This window comes from Cyclopterus lumpus, chromosome 16, assembly GCF_009769545.1.
Source record: "Cyclopterus lumpus isolate fCycLum1 chromosome 16, fCycLum1.pri, whole genome shotgun sequence".
Taxonomy (NCBI): domain Eukaryota; kingdom Metazoa; phylum Chordata; class Actinopteri; order Perciformes; family Cyclopteridae; genus Cyclopterus; species Cyclopterus lumpus.
Window position 1 is genome coordinate 5,313,148 of NC_046981.1, and position 19,631 is coordinate 5,332,778.

Genomic DNA, 19,631 nt, shown 5'->3' on the forward strand with positions numbered 1-19,631 from the left:
CCTGCTTCCCCACAACGTCAGTTATACATGACATGATAATTATAAGCAAAGGGGAATGTAGTTTTTATTTTTTTATTTTGTTATCTTTTTCATTCATTGCAAATTACAGGACTGTACTTGCTTTTTTGTACTATGTATACCATGTACAGTATACACTGTATTTACTCCAATTTCCAATGACTGGCCTTTTTTTTAATCGTTTTATGTAATTTACATTTTTCATCATTGTACTGATTTGTGACGTCTTGTTCTTTTTTTCTTTAGAATCGATTTGACAACCTGTTCAGGAAGTACATTACTTACACAGGTGGAGAGGAGCTGTTTGGACTCCCCGTTACCCAGCATCCCCAGCTCTTAGAGATTAGGAAGCAGCTGACTCTGCTGCAGAAGTTGTATGGCCTTTACAACAATGTCATCGAGACAGTCAACGGGTACTACGATATCCTCTGGGCCGACATCCACATTGAGAAGATCAATAACGAGCTACTGGACTTTCAGACCAGGTGGACAGTTTATTTACTGTGAAATTAATGTTAATACTACAATTAAAGATTCCCAGTAGAGTAGAAATGGAGCTTTTTATCTGTCACTGGTTCCCTGTTTTGTTTATCTGCATGCGCATGGGTTAAATGTTACACTATCAATGCTGTTACACTATTTAACTGATCAACCGCTTGTGGTAGGCAAAGATATGCTGTAATGGCTGTGACACTCACCATAATTTGATTAATTTACCCTCTTATAACATGTCAAAAAGGCTGTTGTGAAAAGGGGCTGCACAACTTCACCGACTTGTATCCTAGCACTGAAGGGGAGTGTGCACAGACATAACAGTTGATCAGTTTTAGACGTGTTCACCAGTGTTGGGTACACTGCAGCTGTGCAGGCGCACATGTGTCTCAAAAGGACACGCACTTTCAGCTTCAGGACCGTGTTTCATTCAGAATGAATATCTAGTTTTTCGAAGACAGGCATGAGCCATGAGTTTAACGATTGTATCCTTTAACTACAGGTGTCGCAAGCTGCCTCGTGCTCTCAAGGAGTGGCAGGCTTTCATGGACCTGAAGAAAACAATTGATGAATTCAACGAGTGCTGCCCCCTGTTGGAACTCATGACTAACAAGGCGATGATGACGCGCCACTGGAAGAGGATCACTGAGGTTCGTGAATCAAGGCCACCAACACACCAGCCATCATCAACACCTACTGCTATTCTTTTAATAACAGTAATAATAATAGCTGCTGTTTTGACATTTGCAATTGATATGAAAACAAGTCTATCTGATTTGTGCTCAGGTGACCGGGCATACCTTTGAGGTGGAAAGTGATACATTCAAGCTACGCAACATTATGGAGGCTCCTCTGCTCAAGTATAAAGAGGAGATTGAGGTAAGAAGGAATAGTCGGTTACTACCTATGCAAGTAAAGGGAATTGTAAAAGTGCCTTTATTTTGTAAACATTGTTTTACGTAATGCATGTAAAACAATGTATTTTCCAATATTTCATTTGTCAGTACCATTCGTATTGCTGCTTTTTAAACAACTTTTGAGGTGTTTTCATGCAGGATATCTGTATCAGTGCGGTGAAAGAGCGTGATATTGAGCAGAAGCTGAAGCAGGTGATTGCTGAGTGGGACAATAAGACTTTTACGTTTGCCAACTTTAAAACCCGTGGAGAACTGCTACTGAGAGGAGACAGCACTTCAGAGATCATTGCAAGCATGGAGGACAGCCTGATGGTGTTGGGGTCTCTAATGAGCAACAGGTATGTTTATGTTGATCCTCACAATCATAAGTATTTTGACGAGGCCAATTCAATTATTATAAGTCTTGATCTGCCTTCCTGCCTTGTAGAATAACGGCAATCTTACAAGTTGTCGTGTGTGGTACAGTATATGTTAAGCATCCATGCATGTCACATATTTCCCAGGTACAACACCCCATTTAAAGCCCAGATTCAGAAGTGGGTTCAGAATCTTTCCAACACTACTGATATCATAGAAAACTGGATGACCGTCCAGAACCTCTGGATCTACCTGGAGGCTGTGTTTGTGGGTGGAGACATTGCTAAACAGCTGCCAAAGGTAGATTAAGTCACAGTGAATTAGTCATATTTGTCATATATATTAGTACAATGTGTACAACATCTGATAATGTGACTCAAACTTCAGGAAGCGAAGCGTTTCTCTAACATCGACAAATCATGGGTGAAGATCATGATGCGAGCCCATGAGATGCCCAATGTAGTCCAGTCATGCGTGGGAGATGAGACTATGGGACAGCTGCTTCCTCACCTGCTCGAACAGCTGGAGATTTGTCAGAAGTCACTTACAGGGTGGGTACCAAGGACTCAGATTTAAATAACTCACACCTCACAACAATATAAAGGTTTGAAGTGTGAGTTGTTAAAAAAAAAAAACTGAATTGAAAACTGTTCTAATAGGAAAATATACATTTTTAGTGATTATCTGCCAACCACAATGTGTCTGGTTTGTTGTGTTTTCTAACACAAGGCGCTTTGGTACAGGCTATTGCAAGTAACGTTTTTCTTGTTAACATGCTGTCAAACAGCTATTTGGAGAAGAAGCGTCTGCTGTTTCCTCGTTTCTTCTTTGTCTCGGACCCGGCCCTGCTGGAGATCCTGGGCCAGGCCTCTGACTCACACACCATCCAGGCCCACCTTCTCAACGTCTTCGACAACATCAAATGTGTCCGATTCCATGACAAGGTGAAGTTTCTCATGGACCTCCTTAGAGAGTGATGAGTGGTCAGTGTCTCAAAGCAACGGCTTTCAAACTCTCTGACGAGGCATATATCTGTGCTAATCCGAATTGGGTAGAAAAGAGATAATATAAACATGATGTCATAGGCTGTCCCCTTCTAATCAATAAAACATGTCATCACTCTCAGATATACGATCGTATTCTGGCTGTTTCGTCACGGGAGGGCGAGACTGTGGAGCTGGAGCGCCCGGTCACAGCAGAGGGGAATGTTGAGGTTTGGCTCAACGCTCTGCTCAAGGAATCCCAGAGGTCTTTGCACTTGGTGATCCGACAGGCTGCCGTGGCCATCCAGGACTCTGGCTTCCAGCTCATCGACTTCCTCAACTCCTTCCCTGCTCAGGTAAATCATAAATCAATTAAAGAAATTCAACCATTTAGATTTCAAAACATGGGCCATACCATTACATACCTTTGACCTTGATCTAGGTGGGCTTGCTCGGTATTCAAATGATATGGACCAGGGACTCCGAGGAGGCTTTGACCAACGCTCGATATGACCGCCGCATTATGGCCAGAACCAACCAGCTTTTCCTGGATCTGCTCAACACACTGATTGACATGACCACCAGAGACCTGGGGGCCGTGGAAAGGACCAAATACGAGACCCTCATCACCATCCATGTCCACCAAAGGGATATATTCGACGACCTGGTCAGTATTATTCATCACTTAGTAGTACTTTTTTATGATTGCTCAGTATATTGATGTACAGTGGAGCATACAGACAAGCTTCTCCCATGTAGATATAATCAGATTCCCCTGCTCAAGATAGCTATCCTTTTGTAAAACTGAATTTAATAATTAGATGCCCCAGGGTGAGGGTACAACATGGTGTTTGCTGCAAAGAGTCAATCAACAAAAGTCTTCAAAGCGTTTTCATTGGTAGCCAAGTGATGCTTAGAGAAAGGCCAGTCGGTCTTTGAAGTCGCCTCTCAAGGCAGAGTTCATTTCCTGGCTGGTCTGCAAGGTGAATATAACAATGTGCAGTAACTTTATTTGGACATGTTTTAAAAAAATTGCATTGATTATTATTTAATCCCCTCGTACCTTTTATTCATTTATTCTACTGCAATGTTCTCTCACTCACACATTTTACCCTTGTCCTGCACATAAAAAAAAAAAAAAAACGTTTTTCTGTCTTTTTCATCTAACTTCACTCTCCCATAATAACGCCCTCTATCCCATCATCTTCATCCTGCTCATGCCTTTTATCTCTTTGTATTATATCTCTCGATTCATCACCCTGCTTATTTGGCTACTGCTTTTCACTGTACTCCATATTCTCATTTTATTCACCTACTAACTTTTGTATTTCTTGCCATTCTTCTCCACTCACCTTTATCTTCTGTTCACCTCTGTTCTTTCATCCTCTCCTTACCTACCTCTCCCCTTCTTACCACCTTTTTAATGTAACCTTCCTGTCACCTCATGCCCACTCATGCATCCTGCTCTTTAACCCCTCCATCCCTCTTTTTCATGCTTTTATCTCTCACCTCACATTACCTCCCGAATGGCACCCTGGGATTTCCTTTTCTTCGCTGGCCATCTTTGCTCTCCCCGTGGCTCTCCATGCCTCTTCTATTCTCTTCCTCCCTCCTCCATACTCTTACCCTCATCCCTTCTACCTCCAGTGCCGGCTCCATGTCAAAAGCCCCAATGACTTTGAGTGGCTGAAGCAGTGCCGTTTCTACTTCAACGAGGACTCAGACAAGATGATCATCAACATCACAGACGTGGGCTTTAGCTACCAGAATGAATTCTTGGGCTGCACTGAGAGGCTTGTCATTACGCCGTTGACTGACAGGTAGATGGTCATCCACGAACAGAGCACACACACACACACACACAGAAACACACACATACACACTCTCATGAAGCCACAATTAAAATTGTATGCATGTACCTTTTATACTGACCAGCAAGTAATGTCAAATTATACAAAAATCTCACATTCAGAATCAGAATCAGCTTTATTGGCCATGTATGTGTGCACATACATGGAATTTGACTCTGGTTACACGTTTTAAAGGTTACGTATTCATGTTATTCATGTTTTAAAGAGCATGTGGAGTGTGTGGAGGCCCTAGATATGCTAGATATGCACATGGCTCTCAACATGGCTACAGTTGAGCCTGCGTTTCATAGCTAACAACAATGCAACATCAGCAGCTGACAGAGCTAACAGTGTTTACCTGAGTGCAAATACACACAGAGGGATCGTGCCATTCTCCGCTCGGGTAGATATTATTCCATACATCTTTACATTACAAATAGTGTTATGGATGCTGTGAATATCATTTAGAGAACCTTTAACACAACCACTTCCATCCAACTACGTACTCCATCAAGAATGCCTGCAAGGAGAGACTATCCAAAAGTATCATCACTTTTTTCTCAACATGGCACAGCACAAACTTGCGTCTGGCTGAGCCTTTCACTTTGGCCTCCCTGTCATCTGAAATGCTCTCAGCACCAATCTAAGGAACCCCCCCCCCCCGTTGAGGAGGGAGAGAGAGAGAGAGAGAGAGAGAGAGAGAGAGAGAGAGCGCGAGCACGGTGTAATAGGGAGAGGACGAGAAGGTATCTTGCACTGTAGTCATCACCTGTGTCACTGACAGATGGTATGACTGACAGAGAGGGGAAGAGAATCAGCCAGTGGGAGGTCAGCAGCCTGTGTCAGACTAATTCACACAGAGAAGGAAATATGAGAAGAGACGGAGGGAAACAAGATGAGAGTCAAGGAGAAAGAGATGAGAGGAGACAGCAGCAAGGAGGGGGCTATCAATAGACAGCAGCTCTCCAAAGAAGTGGCATGTGGTCTTTATGGCCAAAGGTGGCAAGGCCGCCTGTAGCTTCTATATATATATATAATATAATAATATATCCGATTCCTTCTCTTTTGTTAGTATGTGCTGTGCTGCTTTCCTTTCCATCACTCACTCTCTTTACTTTTCCAAAACCGGTTGCCGTCGCAGAGAGGATGAAGGACGGAGAATGTGAAAGACAAAAACGAGTAAAGGTGGAAGTGGTATCGCAAGAAGGCAAAAGCGACAATAGTGATTTGAATTATTATTATTTTTGTTCCTCTTTTCATCTCATTTTGCTCGACAGCCTCTGAAGGACACAAAGTGAGTTGCAGGTGCAGTTTTACTATGATTGTTCATGGGTCGGTCCCCGTGCCGGTCATCCTCTCTGCTGAAGTGTCCTTGAGCAAGATACTGAACCCCCACCATCCTCAGGGGCAGCATTCTCGAGCCGTGCCCGACGTCCTATGAAATGAAAACTGCTTTGTGAGGAAGCGCATTCTTAACCTGATTATCCCTCTGAACTGCCTTTCCTGTCCATGTTCGGTCAGGTGCTACATCACCCTCGCCCAGGCTCTCGGTATGAGTATGGGTGGAGCCCCCGCTGGTCCTGCAGGGACAGGTAAGACTGAGGCCTAAAAGTGTGACCATGAAATACTGATTTTATCCAATTAGGAAACTTTCCCCGCAGACATGTAAATAAAAGTAAAGTAAAATAACACCAAGATTATGAAATGATGACAACAATATATTGACTTCTTCTATCTATCTGTGATCTTGTCGCTTTACAGCAGTGACACCTTACCTGGGGGTCGGGACCTCACCACGGGGTCCCACGATATCTGTATAGGGTTGTGAAATGATTAATGAGACAGGATAGAATAAATTATTATTATTACTATTATTAGTAGGTAAACATTTGATATGTTTTTTTGTTATTAGGCAAGACGGAGACCACAAAAGACATGGGCCGCTGTCTGGGAAAGTTTGTTGTGGTCTTCAACTGTTCTGATCAGATGGACTTCAGAGGTCTGGGAAGAATATTTAAAGGTAAGAGTCACGAGGCAAAACCATGCAATTATGTTATTGCAAATAAAGCAGCACCAGAAAACGTAAAGGGTAAACGTTTTATGGAAAGCTTGAGGGGTTTGGAATGAGATATGGGAACCACAGAAGAGAAAATTGTGTATATTACCTATATTTTGGAGTTTAGAGTTCGGAGTGCAATTAATTGATTTGCAACGGAGTGACCATACAGTTTCTGATTTCCAGGCCTGGCTCAGTCTGGTTCTTGGGGCTGTTTTGACGAGTTCAACCGCATTGACCTCCCAGTGTTGTCGGTGGCCGCCCAGCAGATTGCCATAGTTCTCACGTGCAAGAAGGAACGTCGCAAAAACTTTGTCTTCACCGACGGAGACCATGTGGAAATGAGCCCAGAGTTTGGCATCTTCCTTACAATGGTCAGTGACACAGCAGTGACATTATTTAGAAATGCTGATTGATGTTGGCAATGTCTCTTTGTCACAAGTCAGTTTGAACAATATTAAACACCAGGGTGGGATTGGTATTGATACTTACCCTTATACAGTATTTTTTATTTTATTTAACCTTTATTTAGCCAGGCAAAACAGATTAAGAACAAATTCTTATTTTCAACTGTGGCCTGACAAGAGGCGAAACCTCTTGAGGGAAAGGAGAGGAAAATAAATAAATAAATAAATAACAGGGTTAAAAAGTGCCAAGGAGTGGAGAAAGCAACATGCTAACAGCCTGAGAAACAGCTGCAGTACTCACTGTATCTACTTGGCACAGTCACTATCCCAAGGCAAGTCATTGAACATAGAACAGTGGTATAATTGTCACGTCAGTGTGTGTGTGTGTGTGTGTGCGTGTGCCTGTGTGTGGGCGCGTGTGGACAGTGATCAAAGGCAGGCTCTGTGGAGAGGAGGGCCTGAGCTGTGTCCATAGGGATTTAACGAGCTGAAGGATAGTGCTATGAACTTTAATGATGTTACAGCATAAATTTAGGATTTTTCTTTCTTTTTTTTGTGTATTGTCATTAAGAGACTTTGTAGGGTGTGTGCACATGCAGTACATGTTGTAAATTATACAAATTGCATGTAACTGGCTCTTTTTTTGTAATTATTTAAAATATTATTTTGGTAACGTAGAATCTCAGATCTAAAGTTCTATGGGATACACTATGCACGATTACATTTCCTCATAATTATAATTTAAGTGTTTTATCCAATTTTATTTTTCTCTTCCTATGTAATCAGAACCCGGGTTATGCAGGACGCCAGGAGCTTCCTGAGAACCTGAAGATCAACTTCCGCTGTGTGGCCATGATGGTTCCTGATCGTCAGATCATCATTCGGGTAAAACTGGCCAGTTGTGGGTTCATAGACAACATGGAGCTGGCCCGCAAGTTCTTCACTCTGTACAAGCTGTGTGAGGAGCAACTCTCCAAACAGGTAAAACAATGGATGAGATCTGATTGCAAAAAAAAAAAGACAAATTGTGACACTTTCTTGTTTAATAGGTCCGAAACACAACATATACAAACACTAAGGATACATCAATGAACAGGACAATTCTCTTTTGATGAACATGTTGCTCAACGAAGAGTTCCAGCTTGGCATCATGATCAAATACTTGGACCCATGTGTGCAGAGCCTTCTTTGCTCTATTAGTGCTCAATTTATAGGTGTTTGGAAAATAATGCAAGATTTCTAAGTCACTATTAGGGCCTAAAGCTTAATGCCTCACAATGTTGTGGCAGCAGTCTTTGATTCATGTTTCAATTTCATTCTTGGTTCGTAGTCAAATTACTTGTTGGGCTACATTACAATATAATTTACAGCGAAGATTATTTAAATACTTGTAAATGCTCGTTAGAGAGGCTTTAAACTTGAAAAGATGACGATGACGATGATGATGATGATGATGATGATGATGATGATTGACATCTAAATGGCTATTTGTGGTTGTCCAGGTTCACTATGATTTTGGGCTCCGGAACATCCTTTCAGTACTGAGAACCCTGGGAGCAGCCAAGCGGGCCAACCCCAGTGACACAGAGTCCACCATCGTCATGAGGGTCCTCAGGGACATGAACTTATCCAAGTTGGTCAGTCTAGAATAGAATAGAATACAATAGAGCATCTAATAGAGAATCTCGACATTTGTATTTCTTTTGATGCATTTTCATAGAAATCAGTAACCAAAGATACTAGCCAAACCGATTTAAGATGAATCATTCTCAGTGTTTTATGTATGTTTTTTGATAACTTGTCTATTTGAACACACGTTTGTTTAGATCGATGAAGATGAGCCACTCTTCCTGAGCTTGATTGAGGACCTCTTCCCTGGGATCCAACTTGATAAAGCAGGCTACCCTGAACTAGAGGCTGCCATCGACTATCAGGTAGGGGAAGGAGTGAGGGATGAGTTTGTCTATGTTTGCGAGGGAGAGAGAAATGGCAGAGAGACACAGTAGGATATAGGGATGGATGAAAGAGGGAGAGAGTAAAGAAGGATGTCAGAAACAGTAAACAGAGGGTGAGAGAGAGAGAGAGAAATGCAGAAGCGAAGTCAAATCCGACAAAAGACTAATGGACTGTGAGACTGCTGTATCTTTCATGTCACTCTTAAACGCCTCCAGATATAGCACCCAAAGGAATACAAATGGTGTCATTTACCATTTGTCGAGGAGCTAACCTCAGTAACAGTGGAAACCACAGTGCAAAGAAAATAGAGAGTCAAACGTCAGATCTTTAAATTGCAGCTGCTGCGGTCAGTTCGAAGATGACCTGGGAGTGAGTTTAGAAACTAAACGAAAGGGTGGATAACAAGGCACAGGCGAAACTAATCAGGGCAATCAAACACACAGGCAGGAAGTAGAGACACTAGAAGAGATGCGAGGATAAAATTAAACAGGAAACCAAGAATGACTAAATACAAAAAAGGCAAGAGAAGCATAACCTTACAGTATCATCATGTCATCGTACTTTGTATACTTATTTGCTTAGCATGGTAAATATGTGCACCCTGTATTTGTGCTCCCTCAGGTCGAGGATGCAGGTCTGATCAGTCACCCGCCCTGGAAGCTAAAGGTCATCCAGCTGTTTGAGACACAGAGGGTCCGACACGGCATGATGGCCCTCGGGCCCAGTGGGGCCGGAAAGACCACTTGCATACATACGCTGATGAGAGCTATGACGGGTAGGATTTTGTGCGTGTAACTGCGTGTGTCAGAGAAAAAGACCAACCAATCAAGAATCGTCTTTTCTGCCTTTTTTTAAACTTTAGAAAACTCACCAATGTGTTTTTTTTGTGTGCACATTTTTGCTTGAATAAATGCGGCATGTTCGATACGCTTACCGCGCAAGTAAAGCAAACGTTTCTGTCAATGTTTTCTCAGAGTGTGGTCAGCCGCACAAAGAGATGCGCATGAACCCAAAAGCCATCACAGCGCCTCAGATGTTTGGTCGATTGGATGTGGCCACAAATGACTGGACCGACGGCATCTTTTCTACACTTTGGAGGAAGACTCTGAAAGCAAAGAAAGGTCAGGTTGCTTCTTGGTTTCACACTTCGATTGAGCTGAGCGGAGATGAATAAAGAATATAAACGATTTATAAATGAGCTTTTGTTTCAAAGAGTTCTCACTCATAAAGAAAATAAATAAATCACATTTTGTGTAAATGAGAGAATAATAAAGGTGTGTCGAGCATTTTTGCTTCATGACCTGAATCTCTTCAGATATCACAGGTGTGCTCTAAGCTGAAAAAAAGCTGTAATAAGTGTATAATTGGCAAATAAGGGATCTTTGTTTCCTAACAACATCATGACAAAAAAAGTCAATGACAATAAATGATGTGTTAGTTTTGCTTATAAAACTAGAATGTTTGGCTGCAAATAAAATATATTTGCTGCAAAAAACCTTTGCTCTCAAAAAAAAAAGTTGCTCTCAAAACGAAAAGCTAGGAGTTGAGTTTGGACACAGTGGGCGGGGCATACACTGCTGAATGAGCTAAGAGGTGCTGTGAAGAGGACATGGAGGTACGTTGTAGCAGCACAGCAGCCCTCCATGTCAAAACAGAGCAATATAATGTCAACTTACCTCCATGTCCTCAAAAAAAATGATTTTGCGTAATAAAGACACAAATCTACCTTCATAATAATAATAAATAAAAACACGAGAGAGGTTCCTGCTGGGTTAAGAAATGATTGCTCAAATGATCTAAATAGTGTAATCTATATAGATTATACTTTTCTGTAAGAACTTTGGGTTCAACCAGTATGGTATTACTTTGCAGTGAAATCTCCTGGGACATCCTTACAGCCAGAGTTCAAAGCAGCACCAACAGATGTTTAATCTTTCCGTTCACTCTTAATCCTACACACTTACATATTAAAATGCATGTGTGCATGAGTATGAATATACATATCTTTGAGCAGGATGCGTTCTGTTCAAACTGTGCCGTGTGCAGTGCGTTGCTTTGATCAGACAGGATTCCAGTCTAGAAAAGAAGGCGGTTTAGATTTTTGACCTGAGTCCTGAGTGGAGAATTCTTCAAGGAAATAAAATGCCTTGGGAAAACAGACCGTATTCACAATGTGGTTCAGCAACAGCATCCGAAGCATGATCTATTTTAAGGACCTCTGTGTAGAAAAGCAGCTTGTGACTCATGTGCATGAAAGCAGTCGTATAAGTTATACATTATTTTGACTCGAAACTGAGTCCTTTGGTAAAAGACTTTAGGTCAGTGATGACAGAGCAACATCAAACGTCTTTATTGGACAAAACAAGCTTACTTATCTCACAGCAGCACGCCCCACATTCAATAATGGCCAGCAGCTATACAGACAGCCTAAATAATACAGTCTTGTGTTTAAAAAAAACAATATTTTCATTATAATTTATGATATTTCTGTATTGGCAATTTATTTTATATAATAATAATATAATTATTTTTATATTGTAGAACCCATAGAAATAGAGTGAGCACATGTACATGTACTAAGACACTGTTTTCTATCTCAGGGGAGCACATCTGGATAGTCCTGGATGGACCTGTCGATGCAATCTGGATCGAGAACTTAAACTCAGTTTTGGACGACAACAGGACTCTGACGCTGGCAAATGGAGATCGTATACCCATGGCACCCAACTGCAAAGTGGTGTTTGAGCCACACAACATCGACAATGCCTCTCCAGCCACAGTCTCACGCAATGGAATGGTGTTCATGAGCTCCTCCGTGCTCAACTGGAGCCCTATACTGGAGGTGAATTGACTAACACATTTGATTTTGTTTTTGTATCCCTCCACAGAAATTGAAAATGGTGGTGCTTATTACGGTATTACAGTATGTACCGGCAAAGTAAGATTGAGATCTAGATCTGCGGCACCCTCGGGCGCCTTGAGGACGCAAGATCACTTGCTTATCTTGGTTCAGAAGGCTTGACATTTCTGCTGCATCTAGAAATACACCTCACACAACTGGGCTACACAACAGCACATACACACTGTGTTCTTTGAAACATAATATAATCTTTGCTATTGGGGTGTTTTTTCTTCTCAGGGTTGGTTGAAGAAACGCTTCCCTCAGGAAGCAGAGGTGCTGAGGGAACTCTTCTCGTCCTCCTTCTCCGAGCTCTACCGCTTCTGTGTGCAGTCGCTGGAGTTCAAGATGGACATGCTTGAGGCCTTTGTCATCATGCAGTGCATCAACATGCTGCAGGGACTCATACCGCCAAGGGTAGGATTACAACTGTTCCCATCCATGGGACACTGTGTGTATTAGTCATTTAAGAAAAGGACCACAGTGTTGGATGCTATTGGATAGTCTTGAGTAGTAGTTCTGTGATCCATTGTTACTCTTTATAGCCAATAAAGTCTTGCTCCTTTTTAAAGGTCATTGGCCACTTTATGAGATTACCATGTAGGCATCTATTGTGACCATGTACTATATGTTATGCGCTTTGTGACATGCTGTATAGGCTTGAACCCATACAGCATTACGCTCAGACAACTATGCTCAGTAAAAAGTGAGATTTTTTTTCACTTTTGATGTGCTCCCCTTCTTTTTTTAAATCATTTTTTTTTTTTAAATTTTTTTTTAAACAAAGTCCTTGATCTAAAGTAGATGTTTCTCTGCAGGAGCAGTGTGGTGAGTTATCCAGAGAGCACTTAGAGCGTCTGTACGTCTTTGCCCTAATGTGGAGCACTGGAGCCCTCCTTGAACTGGATGACCGGAGAAAGATGGAGATCTGGCTCAGAGGGAATGACAGCATCTGTCTAAACCTGCCAGACATCCCTCTTGATAGTGACGACACCATGTTTGACTACCACGTCACAGCAGATGGTATGCATGCATTGATAAACAGATGTTGTCACCTGTAGATTAAATGCCAGCAAATATCGAAGCTGCTCCTTGACAAGCAGAAACATTATGCCTCACGTTGCACCCCATTTCGCAGCAGGTGTACGTTTATCAAATCGCACATATCAAATATGTTTTCAATTTGAAGACGACTTGCAAATCATATTTTGTGCCGATACATATCTTTTTTTCAACGCGTGCACGTTCATTCTTCTTCAAGGTCAATGGGTCCACTGGAGCACCAGAGTGGAGGAGTATGTGTACCCATCTGAATTCACCCCAGAGTACAGCTCCATCTTGGTCCCCAATGTGGACAATGTTAAAACGGATTTCCTGATTCAGACCATCGCCAAGCAGGGCAAGGTGAGGTTTGTTAAAAGGGAACTCGAGTACTGGTCTATCTTTATACTGCCAGTCTAAAATGTAACGCTCCATTCATTAAAACTCGTTAGAAGTCTGAAGGTGCCACTTGATGTGTTTCAGTGACTCATGTTTCGAATGACACATGTCCTAAAAAGGAACTGTAAACAGGAACATTTAGTACACGGACAACTTCATAGAGAATTTATGGGTTTTAGATTTAGTCTCTTCTCTATTCAGTGTGCAATGCTTTATTTAGTCCTGGATACAGCTGTGTAGGCACACATGCACACACAGATCAATAACATGGCAGGAGAGATCTACTATTGAACCATTTTGATCAATTCTGTGCTTGAGAGACAAATGCTCCACCATCTGGCACTCTGCAATAATATGCTGGCGCTCAGTCAAATTTCAGGACACAATAACTATAGTTTTGGCCTACAGTTTACATCTCAAGCTCAACAGAATAATTAACTGCCATTTCAGGTTGCAATTTAGTCATGTTGACATATCCAATTTCATAGAAACCTTCATTTAATGTGCATATTGAGATTTGTCATGCATTAAACTTAGCCTGACAAAAAAAATATACATTTCCCCAGGCTGTTTTGCTGATTGGAGAACAAGGAACAGCAAAGACTGTGATCCTCAAGGGCTACATGTCACAGTATGATCCTGAGACCCACATGGGGAAGTGTCTCAACTTCTCTTCCGCCACCACACCACTCATGTTCCAGGTAAAGCAAAACTCTGAGTTTACGTCCCTTTTTAATTAGTTTTTACCACGGGCTGTCTCTCTCCTTCTGAAGATGGCTGCTCTACATCTGTGTGAACTTGTTATGGATTATCATAGCCTTGTGAAGTAGCATTGATTGGTCTGACTAATAATGTGCAGGCCACTGTCTTTTTAATGTTCATGGCTAAAGTGCACAATGATCGAGCTGTAACTAAGAATTATGTCTGCACGGAACTTACCAGATCTTTCCTTTTCGCACTCTTTTTACCATATTTGTTGTCTTTAAATGTTTCTTTGCTCTCTACGTTTTTCTTTTTTAGAGGACAGTAGAGAGCTACGTGGATAAAAGAATGGGGACCACTTATGGACCTCCTGCTGGGAAGAAAATGTCAATTTTTATAGATGATATCAACATGCCTGTCATCAACGAATGGGGAGACCAGGTTAGGGATAATTTTCACATTTTTATTTGGAAAACTAAAAATGAACTAATTAATTTCCATTTATGTCCTTTTTTTTGTAACATAATCATTTAATTTCAAGTCATTTTTGATTGATTACATTTTAGACCATTTCATCTTTAGGTCACATTTCAGTGACATAATGTAATGATCCAATTAAATAAACAAAAAGGCAAACATGAACTAATAACAAATAATCCTCCTCTTGATTTAAACTGGCTTTTTTTTTTTTGTCCTTCATCACAGGTCACTAATGAGATTGTCAGGCAGCTGATGGAGCAAAATGGGTTCTTCAATCTGGAGAAACCGGGAGAGTTCACCAATATTGTGGATGTTCAGTTCCTAGCAGCTATGATCCATCCAGGAGGAGGCCGTAATGACATCCCACAGAGGCTGAAAAGGCAGTTCTCCATCTTTAACTGTACGCTGCCCTCCAACGCTTCCATTGACAAGATATTTGGTGAGTGAAAAGAGTGCAGTGGAATCATTATGGATGTATGTATTGAATCAAAACATTCGATTAAACTGATAAGGACGACGCTACGGTGCAAAGTTACTAGAATTATTACAAGATTCAATGATCCATAGAGAATGTGCTGTGTCCTATACTGTTCTTTTATAATTAAAAAGATATGCTATGGGCACTTTCCCACCCTCCACTACCCCCACCGTTGAACCTATTCTACAGGTGTGATTGGTCGGGGCCACTTCTGTGCACGTCGCGGTTTTGTCGATGAGGTTCGAAGCACCGTACTCCGTTTGGTGTCGCTGACCCGCCGTCTCTGGCAGTCGACCAAGGTCAAGATGCTTCCAACTCCCGCCAAGTTCCACTACATCTTCAACCTGAGGGATCTGTCCAGGATCTGGCAAGGCATGCTCAATACCACCGCGGAGGTGGTGAGCTCTGTCCAGGTAAGAGCTGTTTTGATTGATTCTCAAATGTAAAATGTCACATTTTTATGAAAGATGCTTAACGTGACTGGGTTTCTACTCGTTGAAACTGATTTCTTTACCATTTTACATCCTGTGTTCACAGGAATGTATGGATATGACAAAGGGAAATAATCAATTCAAAAGTTAAACTGACACAACTTCTATGAATATTCCTTAACAAATATTTCACTGTATCATCAATCAAAACGCAAAAAGGTAGCGCTGAAGTGCCGTAACATTATTGCTCCCAGTAGTCCCAGAGAGCAAACGGAGCATAGAGTGAAGTGTAGCGTGCTGCAGAGTAGCTTATAATAGACTAGAGTTGTGCAGAAACCCCTAAAGATCCAGATCAAACCCTCACCTATGTGGTAGTGCTAATGTAGGACTGCATATTTACACTCACGGAGAGGGACAGAAGTGTTTATTGGGAGGGAAGCAGAGAACATTCTTGCACTGCAAGCTCAGATCTTGCTGAATAATATAACACAATGAAATGCATCTTCTACTGCAGGCTACCAAGAGTGTAGACACACATGCTCAACATCCCTGCTGAGGCTACAAACGCAAAATTCCTACAATCAATACATCGAATCAATTTCTGGCTTAATTAATTTTTTTTTTCAGAGCAAGTAAATGCTCCAGGGTGTCTCTGCTCAATGCTGTTATTCGCTTATCCCTTTTACTTACTCATTGGACTCATCCAATGAATACAATGTTTCCTCCCAATCAATGCTATCTGTCATATTAGCCATAATATCTGCATCTTTGGTGTGCAATGGAGCTGAGTTAGCTCATTCAGTACCTGTGCTGGCTTGTATTGGCTGACTTTCATCAGCACAAGGTTTTACCTTTTACTTAACGTGAACGAGAGCAATAACACAAGATCACAATTTCCAGGTGCTGCTGGCATTGTGGAGGCATGAGTGCAGTCGCGTGATAGCTGACAGATTTACCATGCCGGAGGATGTCGACTGGTTCGACCAGGCTTTGGCGAAGCTGGTGGAAGAGGAGCTTGTCGAGGAGCACAAGAACATAGCAGATTATGGACTGGACAGATACTTTGTCGACTTTCTACGAGATGCACCTGAGGCTACAGGTACCATCAATCAAAAAGGCACAGCATTTTTTACATTTCAGCAATGTTGTTGTTGTTGTTCTCTCTTAAGAAAAAAAACAAAAAACACAGGAATTATTTATTTTTGTATTGTGATCATTTCATTGTGTATTCTCAATGTCTTCATAGGGGAAGAGCCAGAAGAGTGCGACTTTGATTTGCCCAAAGTGTACGAGCCCATGGAATCGTTTGAGAGTTTAAAGGAGCGCCTGAACATGTTTCTGAGCCATTACAATGAGAGCATCAGGGGTACTGGCATGGACATGGTCTTCTTTCAGGATGCTATGATACATCTGGTCAAGGTACTCTGAAGATGTTGTATTATATAGCTACATTAGTGTGTTTTACTTTCTTTTTTTTAAATATTACAATGTTTTTTACGTTATAGAATAGGATAACAAGTGAAACAGCAAGTATATATCATTTACACTTTAATTAATGCACGGGTCCCATCGCATGTCTGTGGCCACCCGACAAATGTTCTTCATTGAGCACATCTGAGGACTTTCAAATTCAAGAAGCTAAAAAGAAAAAACATTCAGACAATCTAAAAAGCCCCCAAATATCCTTCTAGTTTTGGTTAAGTACAGCTTTTTAAATGCATGCTTGACTCACTTGCAATCTCCATCTCTTTCTCCCTTGCTTGTTTTTTCCTTCTGATTCACGCACTTGCAACTTCCAATATGAATCCTAGTTTCATGTCCATGTTTGGTTTTGTGTGTGTAGGTGTCGAGGATAATACGGACCCCTGGAGGTAATGCCTTGCTGGTGGGTGTTGGGGGTTCAGGCAAACAGAGCCTGACCAGATTGGCCTCCTTCATAGCCGGATACAAGATCTTCCAGATCACACTCACACGGTGATGCTCGCATAACAATAGTTGCATATGCGCACACACACGCATACATCTGCCACATGTAGTTGTTCATGGTCAATGACCTTTGATTCACTTTAATAATGTATGACTCTATTATCAATCCATGAGTGGATGTTTTCAGATGAAACTTTGCAAACCTGATCTATTTTATATTCAAATAACCTTGTCGAGTTAGGAGCCTACTATGTTGCATGCACACTATCATTTTGTTTTGAATTAGGTTAAACTCTAAATAGTTTCAGATACCAAATCTAAATCACCATACTTTTGATTATCTTGAATATCCTGTTTTGAATTAGGTTAAACTCTAAATAGTTTCAGATGTCAAATCTAAATCACCATACTTTTGATTATCTTGAAGATCCAGTTTCAGTTCTGACATTTGAAAAAACAATTCATTATTTTTCATTCAGGAGCTGCACTTAAACATAATTAGTTGCCGGGACAGGATATGTTCTGAAAGATGAGATTTATTGTGTAATATCTTGCTTCTCTCTCGCTCTTTGTCATATGTTTCTCCTACCCCACCCCCCCGTGTGCATTTCTCACCGTCATATTTCCTGTCTGCACTTTTCAGACAGATGTTCAGATTTTAGTGTTTGCTATTAATATGAATGAGCCTCTGGACATCACAGCCCTCTTTAGAGAATACAGGCACCTTTATTTGATGTCTCTGCTTTTCTAAACAGAGACATGTGTGTTTTCGAGGCACATCCAGAATATTAATGTCTCTCTGATTCTCTTGAACCTAACTTTTTTAATTGCCTTAATGTAAACTATCCCATTTAAATGCCATCAGTCTTACTCTGTTGCTCTTCATTCAGTTTTCATTTTTGTCTTCATGCAATCAAGTCTATTATTCTTGCACTTTCACACACTTGCTTTCATCTCATCTCTAAGTGGATATCTATTTAATGCATTCTGTTCTTTGCCAGCTCATACAACACAGCCAACCTGATGGATGACCTGAAGGGTTTGTACAGAACAGCTGGCCAACATGGCAAAGGCATCAGCTTCCTCTTCACCGACAACGAAATCAAAGACGAGTCCTTCCTCGAGTACATGAACAACGTCCTGTCATCTGGAGAGGTCAGGAGCACACATATAAGAAAACAACACATTTATGCATGTTAATAGTAATATAAACGTATATGTCATGTGAATATTTAATAAGAAATGTATAATTAAAGAGTTCAATTACTGAAGCTGAGCCCTCAAAGTAGAGGTCCACTCTGTTTGGTGCTGTACATTACGATTTAACACAGGAAATCTGTATTCTTAACTCAACACATAGAACAATGTATAGATAAACCTATTTTCACTGCTATAATTTCACATGATGCTACTGAAAATATTCCCCAGTGCATACGTTCCCGCTGTATAAGTCTTGCTCATCAGTTTAATTGACCACGGATGTCTGGAGTGGATGAAACGGACACATTTGTTATTAAGAGTGCTGCTCAAACGAAACGTATGAATGTATTGTATTCTCATGAATGCACTGGCACACACGTTTTGATAATCAACACAAACACTTGAATGTGACAAAAGCCTGCGTGAGGACACACAAAGCGGCCACACTGAATCAGAAACTTACATTGACATTGAGTTCGTCCAGCACAAAAGCCTCAATTACACTCTCTCTGTGCTGCTGAAACTGACAGCTTGCTTTCACCCTCGAGTGAAACCTACTTTTCATGACTGTGATACCGAGTCAGCGACGGCACAGGCCTAGAGAAGAGAAAACAGTGTTTATGAACAGCGCTGTTTATCTCAATTCAATCAAATTAAAAAGCAAATGGCATTTCCCCTGTCAATCCGATAGCATTTCAATTATTGTGCCATTGATTTTGGATGTAATGAATTGAAGGGACAGAAACGGGTCGTGTTTTTTTTCTCTCTCTCTGTGCTGCATCCATCTGCATTACGGCTGCAGAATGGCGTTTTCTCTGCATTACTCCGTCACAGCAGCAGTAGGAGGAGGAGGTAGCTTCCGGGGCAGGTCATGTGAGCGGAGTGGAGCACTGAGAATTCCCACTCCTCTCTTCATGGGGCTGTTGGTTCCCTCCGCTCAAAGCCGCTCCAGGCCACAGCAGTCCACATCGTTCCGCTCTAAACTCAGGTTTCACCCTGCGCCACTCAAACCGCTCACCGCTCACTCCGCCCCAAAAAA

At 41.5% G+C, this 19,631-nt stretch overlaps 1 protein-coding gene across 1 annotated transcript in view; it reads left to right on the forward strand.

Annotated features, from left to right (window-relative positions):
* The window catches only part of dnah5 (dynein, axonemal, heavy chain 5), a 76,838-nt gene that overhangs the window by 21,093 nt on the left and 36,114 nt on the right, over positions 1–19,631 (forward strand). Inside the window, exons 30-59 of the mRNA XM_034553377.1 lie at positions 265–503; positions 1,013–1,160; positions 1,297–1,389; positions 1,566–1,765; positions 1,931–2,084; positions 2,172–2,335; positions 2,572–2,728; positions 2,911–3,123; positions 3,210–3,434; positions 4,415–4,587; positions 6,139–6,209; positions 6,530–6,637; positions 6,860–7,047; positions 7,867–8,061; positions 8,583–8,717; positions 8,907–9,014; positions 9,658–9,811; positions 10,011–10,157; positions 11,637–11,878; positions 12,176–12,352; positions 12,754–12,958; positions 13,197–13,339; positions 13,942–14,076; positions 14,396–14,518; positions 14,783–14,996; positions 15,225–15,448; positions 16,367–16,565; positions 16,713–16,885; positions 17,310–17,440; positions 18,394–18,547. Of these exons, the coding sequence (XP_034409268.1) occupies positions 265–503; positions 1,013–1,160; positions 1,297–1,389; positions 1,566–1,765; positions 1,931–2,084; positions 2,172–2,335; positions 2,572–2,728; positions 2,911–3,123; positions 3,210–3,434; positions 4,415–4,587; positions 6,139–6,209; positions 6,530–6,637; positions 6,860–7,047; positions 7,867–8,061; positions 8,583–8,717; positions 8,907–9,014; positions 9,658–9,811; positions 10,011–10,157; positions 11,637–11,878; positions 12,176–12,352; positions 12,754–12,958; positions 13,197–13,339; positions 13,942–14,076; positions 14,396–14,518; positions 14,783–14,996; positions 15,225–15,448; positions 16,367–16,565; positions 16,713–16,885; positions 17,310–17,440; positions 18,394–18,547 (4,992 nt within the window). The remainder of the gene's footprint in view (positions 1–264; positions 504–1,012; positions 1,161–1,296; positions 1,390–1,565; positions 1,766–1,930; positions 2,085–2,171; positions 2,336–2,571; positions 2,729–2,910; positions 3,124–3,209; positions 3,435–4,414; positions 4,588–6,138; positions 6,210–6,529; positions 6,638–6,859; positions 7,048–7,866; positions 8,062–8,582; positions 8,718–8,906; positions 9,015–9,657; positions 9,812–10,010; positions 10,158–11,636; positions 11,879–12,175; positions 12,353–12,753; positions 12,959–13,196; positions 13,340–13,941; positions 14,077–14,395; positions 14,519–14,782; positions 14,997–15,224; positions 15,449–16,366; positions 16,566–16,712; positions 16,886–17,309; positions 17,441–18,393; positions 18,548–19,631) is intronic.